The 18,062-nt window shown below is 50.9% G+C and overlaps 1 protein-coding gene across 5 annotated transcripts in view; it reads left to right on the forward strand.

Annotated features, from left to right (window-relative positions):
• LOC147100558 (kazrin-like) overlaps positions 1–18,062 on the forward strand; it is a 701,207-nt gene that overhangs the window by 302,671 nt on the left and 380,474 nt on the right. For all 5 annotated transcript variants that reach the window (XM_085966932.1, XM_085966930.1, XM_085966931.1 and 2 more), the window contains exon 3: positions 7,862–8,048. In XM_085966932.1, coding sequence (XP_085823058.1) covers positions 7,862–8,048 — 187 coding nt within the window. The remainder of the gene's footprint in view (positions 1–7,861; positions 8,049–18,062) is intronic.

The following is an 18,062-nucleotide window of genomic DNA, read 5'->3' on the forward strand; positions in this document are numbered from 1 at the left end:
CTCCCAATCACAGTGGTCCTAACATGTCCCCCATCACAGTGGTCCTAACATGTCTCCCAATCACAGTGGTCCTAACAGGTCTCCCCATCACAGTGGTCCTAACATGTCTCCCAATTACAGTGGTCCTAACAAGTCCCCCCATCACAGTGGTCCTAACATGTCTCCCCATCACAGTGGTCCTAACATGTCTCCCAATCACAGTGGTCCTAACATGTTCCCCCATCACAGTGGTCCTAACATGTCCCCCATCACAGTGGCCCTAACATGTTCCCCATCACAGTGGTCCTAAAATGTTCCCCCATCACAGTGGTCCTAACATATCCCCCATCACAGTGGTCCTAACATGTTCCCCATCACAGTGGCCCTAACATGTCTCCCAATGACAGTGGCCCTAACATGTTCCCCATCACAGTGGCCCTAACATGTTCCCCATCACAGTGGCCCTAACATGTTCCCCATCACAGTGGCCCTAACATGTCTCCCAATCACAGTGGCCCGAACATGTCTCCCAATCACAGTGGTCCTAACATGTTCCCCATCACAGTGGCCCTAAAATGTTCCCCATCACAGTGGCCCTAACATGTTCCCCATCACAGTGGCCCTAACATGTCTCCCAATCACAGTGGTCCTAACATGTCTCCCAATCACAGTGGTCCTAACATGTTCCCCCATCACAGTGGTCCTAACATGTCCCCATCACAGTGGCCCTAACATGTTCCCCATCACAGTGGCCCTAACATGTCTCCCAATCACAGTGGTCCTAACATGTCTCCCAATCACAGTGGCCCTAACATGTTCCCCATCACAGTGGTCCTAACATGTCTCCCAATCACAATGGTCCTCACATGTCTCCCCATCACAGTGGTCCTAACGTGTCTCCCAATCACAGTGGTCCTAACATGTCCCCCCATCACAGTGACCCTAACATGTTCCCCATCACAGTGGTCCTAACATGTCTCCCCATCACAGTGGTCCTAACATGTCTCCCAATCACAGTGGCCCTAACATGTCTCCCCATCACAGTGGTCCGAACATGTCTCCCAATCACAGTGGTCCTAACATGTCTCCCCATCACAGTGGTCCTAACATGTCTCCCAATCACAGTGGGCCTAACATGTCTCCCCATCACAGTGGTCCTAACATGTCTCCCAATCACAGTGGTCCGAACATGTCTCCCCATCACAGTGGTCCTAACATGTCTCCCCATCACAGTGGTCCTAACATGTCTCCCAATCACAGTGGTCCTAACATGTCTCCCAATCACAGTGGTCCTAACATGTCTCCCCATCACAGTGGTCCTAACATGTCTCCCCATCACAGTGGTCCTAACATGTCTCCCAATCACAGTGGTCCTAACATGTCTCCCAATCACAGTGGTCCTAACATGTCCCCCAATCACAGTGGTCCTAACATGTCCCCCCATCACAGTGGTCCTAACATGTCCCCCTATCACAGTGGCCCTAACATGTCCCCCCCATCACAGTGGTCCTAACATGTCTTCCAATCACAGTGGTCCTAACATGTCCCCCCATCACAGTGGTCCTAACATGTCCCCCCATCACAGTGGTCCTAACATGTCTCCCAATCACAGTGGTCCTAACATGTCTTCCAATCACAGTGGTCCTAACATGTCCCCCCATCACAGTGGTCCTAACATGTTTCCCCATCACAGTGGTCCTTACATGTCTCCCCATCACAGTGGTCCTAACATGTCTTCCAATCACAGTGGTCCTAACATGTCCCCCCCATCACAGTGGTCCTAACATGTCCCCCCATCAGAGTGGTCCTAACATGTCTCCCCATCACAGTGGTCCTAACATGTCGTCCAATCACAGTGGTCCTAACATGTCTCCCAATCACAATGGTCCTAACATGTCTCCCCATCACAGTGGCCCTAACATGTCTCCCAATCACAGTGGTCCTAACATGTCTCCCAATCATAGTGGTCCTAACATGTCTCCCCATCACAGTGGCCCTAACATGTCCCCCCATCACAGTGGTCCTAACATGTCTCCCCATCACAGTGGCCCTAACATCTCCCCCATCAGTGGTCCTAACATGTCTCCCCATCACAGTGGCCCTAACATGTCTCCCAATCACAGTGGTCCTAACTTGTCCCCCCATCACAGTGGTCCTAACATGTCCCCCTATCACAGTGGTCCTAACATGTCCCCCCATCACAGTGGACCTAACATGTCTCCCCATCACAGTGGTCCTAAAATGTCTCCCAATTACAGTGCTCCTAACATGTCCCCCCATCACAGTGGTCCTAACATGTCTCCCCATCACAGTGGTCCTAACATGTCTCCCAATCACAGTGGTCCTAACATGTTCCCCCATCACAGTGGTCCTAACATGTCCCCCATCACAGTGGCCCTAACATGTTCCCCATCACAGTGGTCCTAAAATGTTCCCCCATCACAGTGGTCCTAACATATCCCCCATCACAGTGGTCCTAACATGTTCCCCATCACAGTGGCCCTAACATGTCTCCCAATTACAGTGGTCCTAACATGTCCCCCCATCACAGTGGTCCTAACATGTTCCCCATCACAGTGGCCCTAACATGTCTCCCAATCACAGTGGTCCTAACATGTCTCCCAATCACAGTGGCCCGAACATGTTCCCCATCACAGTGGCCCTAACATGTCTCCCAATCACAGTGGTCCTAACATGTCTCCCAATCACAGTGGCCCTAACATGTTCCCCATCACAGTGGTCCTAACATGTCTCCCAATCACAGTGGTCCTCACATGTCTCCCCATCACAGTGGTCCTAACGTGTCTCCCAATCACAGTGGTCCTAACATGTCCCCCCATCACAGTGGCCCTAACATGTTCCCCATCACAGTGGTCCTAACATGTCTCCCAATCACAGTGGTCCTAACATGTCCCCCCATCACAGTGGTCCCAACATGTCTCCCAATCACAGTGGTCCTAACATGTCTCCCAATCACAGTGGTCCTAACATGTCTCCCAATCACAGTGGTCCTAACATGTCTCCCCATCACAGTGGTCCTAACATGTCTCCCCATCACAGTGGTCCTAACATGTCTCCCAATCACAGTGGTCCTAACATGTCTCCCCATCACAGTGGTCCTAACATGTCTCCCCATCACAGTGGTCCTAACATGTCTCCCAATCACAGTGGTCCGAACATGTCTCCCAATCACAGTGGTCCTAACATGTCTCCCCATCACAGTGGTCCGAACATGTCTCCCAATCACAGTGGTCCTAACATGTCTCCCAATCACAGTGGTCCGAACATGTCTCCCAATCACAGTGGTCCTAACATGTCTCCCCATCACAGTGGTCCTAACATGTCTCCCCATCACAGTGGTCCTAACATGTCTCCCAATCACAGTGGTCCTAACATGTCTCCCAATCACAGTGGTCCTAACATGTCCCCCAATCACAGTGGTCCTAACATGTCCCCCCATCACAGTGGTCCTAACACGTCCCCCTATCACAGTGGTCCTAACATGTCCCCCCCATCACAGTGGTCCTAACATGTCTTCCAATCACAGTGGTCCTAACATGTCCCCCCATCACAGTGGTCCTAACATGTCCCCCCATCACAGTGGTCCTAACATGTCTCCCCATCACAGTCGTCCTAACATGTCTCCCCATCACAGTGGTCCTAACATGTCTCCCCTTCACAGTGGCCCTAACATGTCTCCCAATCACAGTGGTCCTAACATGTCTCCCAATCACAGTGGCCCTAACATGTCCCCCATCACAGTGGCCCTAACATGTCTCCCCATCACAGTGGTCCTAACATGTCTCCCCATCACAGTGGTCCTAACATGTCTCCCCATCACAGTGGCCCTAACATGTCTCCTAATCACAGTGGTCCTAACATGTCTTCCAATCACAGTGGTCCTAACATGTCCCCCCATCACAGTGGTCCTAACATGTTCCCCCATCACAGTGGTCCTAACATGTCTCCCAATCACAGTGGTCCTAACATGTCTTCCAATCACAGTGGTCCTAACATGTCCCCCCCATCACAGTGGTCCTAACCTGTTCCCCCATCACAGTGGTCCTAACATGTCTCCCCATCACAGTGGTCCTAACATGTCTCCCAATCATAGTGGTCCTAACATGTCTCCCAATCACAGTGGTCCTAACATGTCCACCATCACAGTGGCCCAAACATGTCCCCCTATCACAGTGGTCCTAACATGTCTCCCCATCACAGTGGCCCTAACATGTCCCCCATCAGTGGTCCTAACATGTCTCCCCATCACAGTGGCCCTAACATGTCTCCCAATCACAGTGGTCCTAACATGTCCCCCTATCACAGTGGTCCTAACATGTCCCCCCCATCACAGTGGTCCTAACATGTCTTCCAATCACAGTGGTCCTAACATGTCTTCCAATCACAGTGGTCCTAACATGTCCCCCCATCACAGTGGTCCTAACATGTCCCCCCATCACAGTGGTCCTAACATGTCTCCCAATCACAGTGGTCCTAACATGTCTTCCAATCACAGTGGTCCTAACATGTCCCCCCATCACAGTGGTCGTAACATGTTCCCCCATCACAGTGGTCCTAACATGTCTCCCAATCACAGTGGTCCTAACATGTCTTCCAATCACAGTGGTCCTAACATGTCCCCCCCATCACAGTGGTCCTAACATGTCCCTCCATCACAGTGGTCCTAACATGTCTCCCCATCACAGTGGTCCTAACATGTCTCCCAATCACAGTGGTCCTAACATGTCTCCCAATCACAGTGGTCCTAACATGTCTCCCCATCACAGTGGCCCTAACATGTCTCCCAATCACAGTGGTCCTAACATGTCTCCCAATCACAGTGGTCCTAACATGTCCCCCATCACAGTGGCCCGAACATGTCCCCCCATCACAGTGGTCCTAACATGTCTCCCCATCACAGTGGCCCTAACATGTCCCCCATCAGTGGTCCTAACATGTCTCCCCATCACAGTGGCCCTAACATGTCTCCCAATCACAGTGGTCCTAACATGTCCCCCCATCACAGTGGTCCTAACATGTTCCCCCATCACAGTGGTCCTAACATGTCTCCCAATCACAGTGGTCCTAACATGTCTTCCAATCACAGTGGTCCTAACATGTCCCCCCCATCACAGTGGTCCTAACATGTCCCCCCATCACAGTGGTCCTAACATGTCTCCCCATCACAGTGGTCCTAACATGTCTCCCAATCACAGTGGTCCTAACATGTCTCCCAATCACAGTGGTCCTAACATGTCTCCCCATCACAGTGGCCCTAACATGTCTCCCAATCACAGTGGTCCTAACATGTCTCCCAATCACAGTGGTCCTAACATGTCCGCCATCACAGTGGCCCTAACATGTCCCCCCATCACAGTGGTCCTAACATGTCTCCCCATCACAGTGGCCCTAACATGTCCCCCATCTGTGGTCCTAACATGTCTCCCCATCACAGTGGCCCTAACATGTCTCCCAATCACAGTGGTCCTAACATGTCCCCCATCACAGTGGTCCTAACATGCCCCCCTATCACAGTGGTCCTAACATGTCTCCCCATCACAGTGGTCCTAACATGTCTCCCCATCACAGTGGTCCTAACATGTCTCCCCATCACAGTGGCCCCAACATGTCTCCCAATCACAGTGGTCCTAACATGTCTCCCATTCACAGTGGTCCTAACATGTCCCCCATCACAGTGGCCCTAACATGTCTCCCCATCACAGTGGTCCTAACATGTCTCCCCATCACAGTGGTCCTAACATGTCTCCCCATCACAGTGGCCCTAACATGTCTCCTAATCACAGTGGTCCTAACATGTCTTCCAATCACAGTGGTCCTAACATGTCCCCCCATCACAGTGGTCCTAACATGTTCCCCCATCACAGTGGTCCTAACATGTCTCCCAATCACAGTGGTCCTAACATGTCTTCCAATCACAGTGGTCCTAACATGTCCCCCCCATCACAGTGGTCCTAACATGTCACCCCATCACAGTGGTCCTAACATGTCTCCCCATCACAGTGGTCCTAACATGTCTCCCAATCATAGTGGTCCTAACATGTCTCCCAATCACAGTGGTCCTAACATGTCCCCCCATCACAGTGGTCCTAACATGTCCCCCCATCACAGTGGTCCTAACATGTCTCCCAATCACAGTGGTCCTAACATGTCTCCCCATCACAGTGGCCCTAACATGTCTCCCAATCACAGTGGTCCTAACATGTCTCCCAATCACAGTGGTCCTAACATGTCCGCCATCACAGTGGCCCAAACATGTCCCCCCATCACAGTGGTCCTAACATGTCTCCCCATCACAGTGGCCCTAACATGTCCCCCATCAGTGGTCCTAACATGTCTCCCCATCACAGTGGCCCTAACATGTCTCCCAATCACAGTGGTCCTAACATGTCCCCCTATCACAGTGGTCCTAACATGTCCCCCCCATCACAGTGGTCCTAACATGTCCCCCCATCACAGTGGTCCTAACATGTCTTCCAATCACAGTGGTCCTAACATGTCCCCCCATCACAGTGGTCCTAACATGTTCCCCCATCACAGTTGTCCTAACATGTCTCCCAATCACAGTGGTCCTAACATGTATTCCAAACACAGTGGTCCTAACATGTCGCCCCCATCACAGTGGTCCTAACATGTCCCCCCATCACAGTGGTCCTAACATGTCCCCCCATCACAGTGGTCCTAACATGTGGACTGCAGCGGTTCAAGAAGGCAGCTCACCACCATCTTCTCAAGGGCAATTAGGGATGGGCACTAAATGCAGGCCTAGCCAGCACCGCCCACATCCCATCAATGAATTAAAAAAAAATGTTTGGCCACCTCATTCTGCTGTCCATCGACCCATGGCTCAAATCCCCTTCCCCCGTCCCCTCTAATTTGCAATCTCACTCGGAGAAACCACAGTCAGACTGGGGGTGGGAAATGGGAAATAAAATCTTACACAGGTGCAGCAGGAGAAGCTCTAGTGGCATTGGGCACTCAGGCACACTGCTGGGACCGAGTAGAGGCAGCTTTAATCTGCATATAATCTCGTGAGTGCTCCAAGAAATGAGAAAGTGCTTCTGTTCCTAGCATTGGCATCCCGTACAAAATTCAAGCATATCTAAAAAAAATTTAAAAACACAAGCAAAATAAAACAAGCCAATGCGGTGGATCAGACATTCGGAGACAAGAGCAGCGGGTGAACGAAGGCCAGAGTCAGGCAGGTAGAAGAGGCTGCGCCCAGTTTGTTGCTGTCTATAATGCAGCAGGTAGCGAGGTGCGCTGGTTAATTGTCAGCAGACAGGGAGGAGGGGAGTGCAATGCAACAGCAGAATGTGTGTGTGTGAAACAAACAGGAGCAGGTGGATATGAACTGTGCCGAGAACCCGAGCCTCTCGCCAGCTTGCTGCAAGCCCCATTGAATTCGCGAAGCAAATGAGGCAGGCGAGCATCTGTGCAACATTGTTACCAGGGATTACAGCAGGACAGCGACTCCTGCACCGGCAGAGCGGGGCAGGGGGGCAAGAGTGAGTTACTTTGTTTGATATGATGCGCAAAATTGAAATTGACAGAGGGGGATCAATTTCGGGTGAAATTTAAGAGAGGAAATGTATTTTTGTGTCTCCTCGGGTTGTTAGCTTGTATATAAAAAAGGTTTATATGATTTTCTGTCCTCGGGCTCCCCTGGCCGGGGTTGGTAGTGTCCATTTAAAGGGGCTGGCGAGTCTCCGCCGCCTGAGTCCTGATGGAATGCCAGGTTGAGCGGAGCCGGCTGCAGCTCTGGGCTAGCGCAGGATCCAGCGCCGGGGACACGCTTCACTCTCCCTGCTCTCCTCTCCTCTCCCCGCCGCCGCACTCTTGACAAGCATGTCGTTCTCCGCAGGCCAAGATCCTGAGCACCATGGAAGACAATAAGCAGCTGGCCGGGAGGATCGATGTGGCCGTGCAGTCCGCCAGCCGCGAAGTGACCAACCTGCGAGCCGAGCTGACGGCCACCAGCAGGAGATTGGCAGAACTCAGCTCGGGAGCCGAGTGCGCTGTCATGGACACCAAGCAACAGCATAGAGAAGGTAAGGGAGCTGGGGGGTGGGGGGGAGAGACCGAGAGAGGGGCACATCAGGGGGGGAGACAACATAGGGAATGTGGGGAGGTTAAAACTGGGGGAAATCAGTGGAGAAAACGGGTTTCAGGGGAGATAAACTGGAGGGGGGGGTTGGAGAAGGAAACTGTGGGGTGGGGGGATATCAGAGGAGAAAGATCAAGGGAGGAGAAACTGGGGGTTCAGGGGAGATTAAACTGGGGGTTCAGGGGAGAGTAAACTGGGGGTTCAGGGGAGAGTAAACTGGGGGTTCAGGGGAGAGTAAACTGGGGGTTCAGGGGAAAGTAAACTGGGGGATCAGGGGAGTGTAAACTGGGGGATCAGGGGAGTGTAAACTGGGGGATCAGGGGAGAGTAAACTGGGGGTTCCGGGGAGAGTAAACTGGGGGTTCCGGGGAGAGTAAACTGGGGGTTCAGGGGAGAGTAAACTGGGGGTTCAGGGGAGAGTAAACTGGGGGTTCAGGGGAGAGTAAACTGGGGGTTCAGGGGAGAGTAAACTGGGGGATCAGGGGAGAGTAAACTGGGGGTTCAGGGGAGAGTAAACTGGGGGATCAGGGGAGAGTAAACTGGGGGTTCAGGGGAGAGTAAACTGGGGGATCAGGGGAGAGTAAACTGGGGGATCAGGGGAGTGTAAACTGGGGGTTCTGGGGAGAGTAAACTGGGGGTTCAGGGGAGAGTAAACTGGGGGTTCAGGGGAGAGTAAACTGGGGGATCAGGGGAGAGTAAACTGGGGGTTCAGGGGAGAGTAAACTGGGGGTTCAGGGGAGAGTAAACTGGGGGTTCAGGGGAGAGTAAACTGGGGGTTCAGGGGAGAGTAAACTGGGGGTTCAGGGGAGAGTAAACTGGGGGTTCAGGGGAGAGTAAACTGGGGGATCAGGGGAGAGTAAACTGGGGGTTCCGGGGAGAGTAAACTGGGGGATCAGGGGAGAGTAAACTGGGGGTTACGGGAGAGTAAACTGGGGGATCCGGGGAGAGTAAACTGGGGGTTCAGGGGAGAGTAAACTGGGGGTTCAGGGGAGAGTAAACTGGGGGTTCCGGGGAGAGTAAACTGGGGGTTCCGGGGAGAGTAAACTGGGGGTTCCGGGGAGAGTAAACTGGGGGTTCTGGGGAGAGTAAACTGGGGGATCCGGGGAGAGTAAACTGGGGGATCAGGGGAGAGTAAACTGGGGGATCAGGGGAGAGTAAACTGGGGGATCAGGGGAGAGTAAACTGGGGGTTATGGGGAGAGTAAACTGGGGGATCCGGGGAGAGTAAACTGGGGGATCCGGGGAGAGTAAACTGGGGGATCAGGGGAGAGTAAACTGGGGGATCAGGGGAGAGTAAACTGGGGGATCAGGGGAGAGTAAACTGGGGGATCCGGGGAGAGTAAACTGGGGGATCCGGGGAGAGTAAACTGGGGGATCCGGGGAGAGTAAACTGGGGGATCAGGGGAGAGTAAAGTGGGGGATCAGGGGAGAGTAAACTGGGGGTTCAGGGGAGAGTAAACTGGGGGTTATGGGGAGAGTAAACTGGGGGTTATGGGGAGAGTAAACTGGGGGTTATGGGGAGAGTAAACTGGGGGATCAGGGGAGAGTAAACTGGGGGTTCAGGGGAGAGTAAACTGGGGGTTATGGGGAGAGTAAACTGGGGGATCGGGAGAGTAAACGGGGTTATGGGGAGAGTAAACTGGGGGTTATGGGGAGAGTAAACTAGGGAAATTAGGGGAGAGTAAACTGGGGGATCAGGGGAGAGTAAACTGGGGAAATCAGGGGAGAAAATTGTTGGTTCAAAGGTGAATGATCAGGAGAGGGAACTGAGGGGTGAAGGGAGGACACTGGAGGCTAATATAGGTAAGGGGAGATCTGGAGAAAATCGGAGGAACAATGAGTGAGGAAGTAGCCGGTGTGCTGGGTTTAGGAAGGAGCCCCCGAGGATCCTGCAATCCTGGAACTGTGCTGTTGGGTTCAATGTCTCCTGAAGAATTTGCAAAGGAAAGCTGTGATCGCATTGTGAATGGGAGGACAGTAATGTGCTGTAGTGTGTGTTGAGGGGGGAGGGTATTTGAATGTTTTCATCCTGTTTCCCAGCATCGTCAACATTAACCCTTTGGGTCCTGAACTCCCTGTACCTCTGATCTCCTAACACAGAGACCAGCTTCTCTCTGTTTCCACACTCTCTTTTATATGGGACGGTGTGTCAATGATTGCTGGTGTATTAGTCTCACCAGCGGAGGCTTTTGCTTGTTGCTAATGGTGTTTGATCCTGACAGGGTTAAAACAGATGTTTATTAAATGTGCCTTGAGGAATGATGTGGCTTGTATATTTACATGTTCACTGTCTCTTTCCCCCAGAATATCAGAGAGGATATCCTCATTCTTTGTATGTGTAAAAAAAAAATGTTCCTAGAGTCTCCCAGGATTTTGAAAGGAAATCCTATGGAATGGTGCAGAGCAGTTGGAAAGTGCCATTTGGAATTGTGCCCAGTGGATGTTGGAATCCGATTGCTGTGTGTTTTTTCTCTCTCTCTCTCTCTCCAGTGTTGCTGCTGGATCACTTCTTTCTCCTGTGGCCTCTCCGGTCATTAGTGAGGTGTGGGAGTGGGCCTCTGGCCTGGGGTGGGTGGGGGTGGTGTCATTACCTTCTGGTATGCGCTGGTTTGCTGCTTCCAGTTTCTTGGCTCCTCCCCACTCTTCCTTTTTTGTGGGAAAGTGTTTGGAAAAGGAAGCCACAAATTCCAGGGGACTGGGATTCCATTGCAGCCCCCCACCCCCCCCCCCCAGACAGGATACCAGCAGTCGCTGCATTTTTACTTACAATATTTTTTAATGGACCTGGAGTCTGTCCTTCACTTGTGTCTGTCAGCAAGTAATGTCCCTTAATTCCAAAATGAAATGAGGTTTTTAACACCTGGTTTGCTTTGTGCTAACCCGGAGCAGTCATGTTCTGTCAATTTTTTTTTGCTAAAAGAGAATTTTCAGAACAACAACAATAACTTGTATTTATATAGCGCCTTTGACATAGTAAAACGTCCCAAAGTGCTTCACGGGAGTATTAGAAGACAAAACATTGACACCGACCCACATAAGGAGGAATTAGGGCAGGTGACCATAAACTGGGTCAATGAGGTAGGTTTTAAGGAGCGTCTTAAAGGAGGAAAGAGAGGTAGCGAGGCGGAGAGGTTTAAGCAGGGAATTCCAGAGCTTAGGGCCCAGGCAACAGAAGGCACGGCCACCAATGGTTGAGTGACTTTAATCAGGGATGTTCAACAGGGCAGAATTTGAGGAGCGCAAATATCTGTGGGGGGGGGGTGTGGGGCTGAAGGAGATTACAGAGATAGGGAGGGGCGAGGCCATGGAGGGATTCGAAAACAAGGATGAGAATTTTGAAATCGAGGTGTTGCTTAACCAGGAGCCAATGTAGGTCAGCGAGCACAGGGGTGATGGGTGAACGGGACTTGGTGCGAGTTAGGACACGGGCAGCTGACTTTTGGATGACCTCAAGTTTACGTAGGGTAGAATGTGGGAGGCCAGCCAGGAGTGCGTTGGAATAGTCAAGTCTAGAGGTAACAAAGGCATGGATGAGGGTTTCAGCAGCGGATGAGCTGAGGCAAGGGCGGAGACGGGCGATGTTACGGAGGTGGAAATAAGCAGCTTGTTTATGCCATGGATATGTGGTTGGAAGCTAATTTCAGGGTCAAATATGACACCAAGGTTGCCTGGCTCAGCCTCAGACAGATGTTAGGGAGAGGGATGGAGTCGGTGGCTAGGGAATGGAGTTTGTGGTGGGGCCTGAAGACAATGACTTCGGTCTTCCCAATATTTAATTGGAGAATATTTCTGCTCATCCAGTACTGGATGTCGGACAAGCAGCGTGTCAAGTTAGAGACCATGGAGGGGCCGAGAGAAGTGGTGGTGGTATAAATAACTTTATAACGTGCATATAATTGCGGATTCTTGTCTCGATTCCTTTCACTGTTCAATTCTCCGTTCTTTCCTCCTGCACCAGTCGTCTCTGCATGGTCCTGGGAATGTGAGAGCCCTGGGATTGAGCCCCTCCCCACAGACTGTGAGATGGGTGTCCACCATCCTGTCAAACCACAGTTTTAGAATAAGGGGCTGCCCTTTCAAAACTGAGATGAGGAGAAACTTCTTCACTCAGAGGGTAGTAAATCTATGGAATTTGCTACCTCAGAGAGCTGTGGAAGCTGCGACATTAAATAAATTTAAAATGGAGATAGACATTTTCCTAGCAGATAAGGGAATTAGGGGTTACGGGGAGAGGGCAGGGAAGTGGACGTGAGTCTAGATTCAGATCAGCCATGATCCTATTGAATGGCGGAGCAGGCCCGAGGGGCCGTATGGCCTACTCCTGCTCCTATTTCTTATGTTCTTATGTAGTTCCTGTGTTAACTGGCCCAGCGCTGTCACTGGGTTTTCAGTCAAATGTTAACGGTGGGGGGGGGGTGAAATGTTCAGACTGTGTCGGCTCAGAATTGAGAAAAGCAGCCCCCCCACCGCGGTACAAATCTAGAGTCTACCCTTCTGAACTAGGGTTGAGTCTGCAGAAAGCAGTAGCTGCAAGTCTGTCACTGGTGGTGGGAACAATTTGAGGGGGTGAATTAAGAGGATCGCAAGAACATCACACAACATTGAAGCTTACTGACTTGTGTGTGATTTATTGGCAGCAATACACTAAATACACTTTAAGGACAACAGTCATCCCAACACTACAGGGACTCAACAATAGGTGTTACACACTCTATGATCTTGACAATAGACGTTAGCTACACTGTCTCGGATCTTGATCAGAAACACTTGCATTGACATAACACATCCCTCAGAACATGTCAAAGCGCTTCACATTCAATGAATCCCCTTGAAATGCTATGATTACCGACAAATGCAGCAACCAATTTTAGGCACAGCAAGATTCCACAAACAGCTGAATGGCCAATGAACCTCTCTTTGTAGTTTCGGCTGAGGGAGGAATGTTGCTCTTCAGATAATGCCATGACATTTGAAAGTTCACTGGGACAGAGAAACCAGGCCTTGGTTCAACATCTCATCTGAAAAACGGCAACTCCCTCAGTGCTGCATTGAAGTGTCAGCCCAGATTATGTGTTCAATTCCTGAAGTGGGGCTGGAAGCTACAACCGTCTGACTCAGACGAGAGAGCGAGCAACTGAGCTAAACTGACACTTGAAAGTGTTGCTCTGGGCAATTTTCTCGGGGTCCCGGGGGAGCGGTGCTCCAGCAGAGACGCACAACCTCGGTCCCACTGCTTCTAATTGAAGCCCACTGGAACCTGGGGGGGGGGGAGGGGGCCACAATTCCCCAAACTAAAAGCTCCTTTACATCAACGAGCTGGAGAACCATAGCTGTGGTGTCAACAAGTCTCCTTCAGTGTTCCATGTCCTCTGATTTTCTGGAGTCTTGGGCTCCACAGCTGTTGGTGACCGCTTGCTTTGACCCCGAGTGTGAGTGATCTGATTTCACAGACTATGAATTCCTTTCCTGAACTTTGCATGGAGAGAGTTCTGGCTCGAGTGGATGCACGTTTCACATACTGGGGCCTCCCGTAGTTTTGGGGGTGAGGGTAGTTGGGGGGAGTGTTTTTAAGAACCAGATTTACACCATGGAGATTTGTGTCTGTGGAATGTGCAGTGGGGCTGGTTAGATTTACCCTGCGCATTGACGTGCACTTCAATGTACATCTCATTAAGAGGAGTGTGATCATTCAGACTCGATCACTGTGCTGTGTAATCACACCATTAATGACACGAAGACGATTCAGTTTGCCCTTAAATAAATGGTGATTTATTTTTTAAGAAAGCTGAAGTCTTTTTTTTAACCCAATCAGTGAGACTTCACAGTAGTTACAGAGTAACCCTATCCCTGCTGAATAAACAGCGTCTCCATACTGCTGTACTGTGAGTATTCCTTACCCTGCTGAATAAACAGCGTCTCCATACTGCTGTACTGTGAGTATTCCTTACCCTGCTGAATAAACAGCGTCTCCATACTGCTGTACTGTGAGTATTCCATACCCTGCTGAATAAACAGCGTCTCCATACTGCTGTACTGTGAGTATTCCATACCCTGCTGAATAAACAGCGTCTCCATACTGCTGTACTGTGAGTATTCCATACCCTGCTGAATAAACAGAATATCTCTCGATACAGTTACACAGTGAGTAACGCTGCAAAACTCTGCAGAAGCTGGAAATCTGAAAACAAAAACAGAAAAAGTGGAAATACTCAGCAGGTCAGGCAGCATCTGTGGAGAAACAGAAATCAGTCAGTCGATGTTTCAGTCTAAAGACCCTTCTTCAGGATTGGCTTTAAAAAAATATATTGAAAAAAGCCAGTGGGTGTCAGAAGAGTCATCATGGATATACGTGGGAGGGGACTGGATGGTTGGGGGGGCGGGGTGGGGGGGGTGTAGATGGAATCGAGAGAAGAAATAAGTTTGGTGGGGCAGGAGCAGGCTGAAACAACTGGTTTACTGGGACCGTCCTGTTTGTGGATCTTGAGGAGGTGGAAGTGGGCTGTGTGGATTTGGGGAACGATGAGGTTGGAGGACATTGGTTGGGGGGTGGGTGGACGGGGAGATCTCCAGAGCAGACGGTCAGTATTGGTCTAGGAAATGATGGCTTGGTATTCATTAGTGGGGCCGTGGTCCAGGGGGTGGTCGGAGTGGTCAGAGAGTTGGCTGTTGACCCTCAGCAAGGTCGACGTCCTTCCGCCTTACAACAGTGCCCCCTTTGTCACCAGGTTTAATAATGATGTTGGGATTGGACCTGAGAGAACAGAGCACTGCTTGTTCAGAGGGAGATCGATTAGAGTGAGTGAGGGGAGTGGAGCAATTGACGCAGCCTCTGCCTTGCCGGCAGTTCTCAGTAAAAAGATCTGGGGCTGAATTTTGTGAATGGAGGTGAGTTGGAGGCGGGACTTCTGCTTGTCGTGTCAATGTCCCGCCTCCATCCTCGCCTGACCATTCAGAGGGATTTTCCCCTGATTGAGCTTGTTAAGCCTGCCCGGCGGGCTCAGCAAGCCAATTAGGGAAGAAGTCACTGACAGATCACGTCAACGTCAGACGTGCTATCTGTCAAGACTTCTTGAAAGAAGAATGTCAGCGTTTGACAGGCTCTGTGAAGCTGTCAAACACTGACATTCTCTCGAGTTTGATTCGTTTTTGTGGTGAGGACTGAAAAAACATTGTAAAAAAGTAAATTTTAGATGACTGATGGGTCAGAGGGTCCATCAGCCATTACTTGAAATTGACAAGGTGGATGTCCACTCTCCCCATCCAGCACGGCTAAAGGCTACAGAAGTAAAAAAAAAGGTAAGTGAACACTTTTTTAAACTTATCACTCACCTTGCATACTTACCACTCCACACTTGCACCCATCACTCACCTCTACACCTTACTTCCAGGTGCCTCCGACCGCCGCAGACCTCCTCCACGTCTCCTCCAACCCGGCGGGGTTCTCCGAGGTCGGGAAGCCTTCACCTGTGAAGGTAAAATGGCACTAATCCTTTACTCCCAGATAAAAGGAATAAAAGCCTTTCCCGCCTCCAGGAGACGGGACCCAAAGCTGCACATCCTCCCGCCTCCTGGCAAAAGGGCACGGAGGCGGGATGGGGGCGGGTTTGCCACCCGCCCCCAATTTCTCCGATTTTACGGGCTGTCCCGCCTCCATGCCCGCCTCCTCGGGGCTTGGAAAATCGAGCCCCAAGAGAGGATCGGAGGCCAAAGGAAGGGATGCCTTCTGAGACTGAAGACTGAAAGGATCAGATGTGCAAGTGGGAGCGGGGAGCTTCCTGGTCAAAGAAGTTGGTGCGATGGGGACGAAAGAAGAGCTCAGCATCACGTGGAGCTCGGAATTTGTTGAGGTAGGGGCATAAGGGGATGTAACTGAGGCCTTTGCTGAGGACGGATGGTTCGGGGTCAGAGTGGGGAAAGTCAGAGTTGACAGTGACAATATGGCAAGGGGTGAGATGGAAGAAGAGATGGTATCAGAAGAAAATGGAGAGGCTAGCATGCAAGAGTGCTTGGGCCCCAGCTATTCACAATCTACATCAATGAGTTGGATGAGGGGACTAAATGTAACATTTCCAAATTTGCTGATGACACAAAGCTAGGTGGCAGTGTCCGTTGCGAAGAGGATGTGAAGAGGCTTCAAGGGGATCTTGACAGGCTCAGTGAGTGGGCGAGAACATGGCAGATGGAATATAATGTGGATAAATGTGAAGTTATCCACTTTGGTAGAAAAAACAGAAAGGCAGAGTATTTCCTAAATGGTGAAAGATTGGGGAGTGCAGATGCTCAAAGGGACCTGGGTGTCCTTGTACATGAGTCACTGAAAGTGAATGTGCAGGTGCAGCAAGCCATTAGGAAGGCAAATGGTATGCTGGCATTCATTACAAGAGGATTTGAGTACAGGAGTAAAGAAGTCTTACTTCAATTATATAGGGCCTTGGTGAGACCATACCTGGAGTACTGTGTACAATTTTGGTCTCCTTGCCTAAGGAAGGATATACTTGCCATAGAGGGAGTGCAACGAAGGTTCACGAGATTGATTCCTGGGATGGCGGGACTGTCGTATGAGAAGAGATTGAGTAAACAAGGCCTGTATTCTCTTGAATTCAGAAGAATGAGAGGGGATCTCATTGAAGCATACAAAATTATTACAGGGTTGATAGGGTGGATGCTGGGAGAATGTTTCCCTTGGCTGGGGAGTCTAGAACCAGGGGCCACAGCCTCAGGATGAAGGGTAGGCCATTCAGGACTGAGATGAGAAGAAATTTCTTCACACGGAGGGTGGTGAATCTTTGGAATTCTCTACCTTAGAGGGCTGTGGAGGCTCAGTCATTGGGTATATTCAAAACAGAAGTCGATAGATTTCTGACTAGTAAGAGTATCAAGGAATATGGCGACAGGGCCGGTGAATGGAGTTGAGGCAGAAGATCAGCCATGATCTCATTGAATGGCGGAGCGGGCTCGAGGGGCCGAATGGCCTACTCCTGCTCCTATTTCTTATGTTCTTATTAAGAGTTGTTGAAGCTTGTGATTCTTGTCATTAAATAAAGTGTTCATTGCATGTCGTATCGCATTTGTGACAGAGTGCACTGCATGACCGCACACTGCGTGACATGGCGCATTGCTTTTCCCCTTCCAAAAATAAAACCCAAAAGTTTGCCGATTACATTTTCATGATGATGGTGCTCTTTTAAAGCTACATAAGAACATAAGAAATAGGAGCAGGAGTCGGCTATTCGGCTCCTCGAGCCTGCTCTGCCATTCAACAAGATCATGGCTGATCTTCTACCTCAACTCCACCTTCCTGCATTATCCCCATATCCCTAGATTCCCTTCGTATCCAAAAATCTATCGATCTCAGCCTTGAATATACTCAATGACTGAGCATCCACAGCCCTCTGGGGTAGAGAATTCCAAAGATTCACAACCCTTTGAGTGGAGAAATTTCTCCTCATCTCAGAATAAGAAGTCAGCCATTTAGGACCGAGACTGTGACCCCCTGGTTCGAGACTGTGACCCCCTGGTTCGAGACTGTGACCCCCTGGTTCGAGACTGTGACCCCCTGGTTCGAGACTGTGACCCCCTGGTTCGAGACTGTGACCCCCTGGTTCGAGACTGTGACCCCCTGGTTCGAGACTGTGACCCCCTGGTTCGAGACTGTGACCCCCTGGTTCGAGACTGTGACCCCCTGGTTCGAGACTGTGACCCCCTGGTTCGAGACTGTGACCCCCTGGTTCGAGACTGTGACCCCCCTGGTTCGAGACTGTGACCCCCCTGGTTCGAGACTGTGACCCCCCTGGTTCGAGACTGTGACCCCCCTGGTTCGAGACTGTGACCCCCCTGGTTCGAGACTGTGACCCCCCTGGTTCGAGACTGTGACCCCCCTGGTTCGAGACTGTGACCCCCCTGGTTCGAGACTGTGACCCCCCTGGTTCGAGACTGTGACCCCCCTGGTTCGAGACTGTG

The sequence above is a fragment of the Somniosus microcephalus genome, chromosome 25 (genome assembly GCF_052327205.1).
Source record: "Somniosus microcephalus isolate GS21.2 chromosome 25, FLI_Smic_1.0, whole genome shotgun sequence".
NCBI lineage: Eukaryota > Metazoa > Chordata > Chondrichthyes > Squaliformes > Somniosidae > Somniosus > Somniosus microcephalus.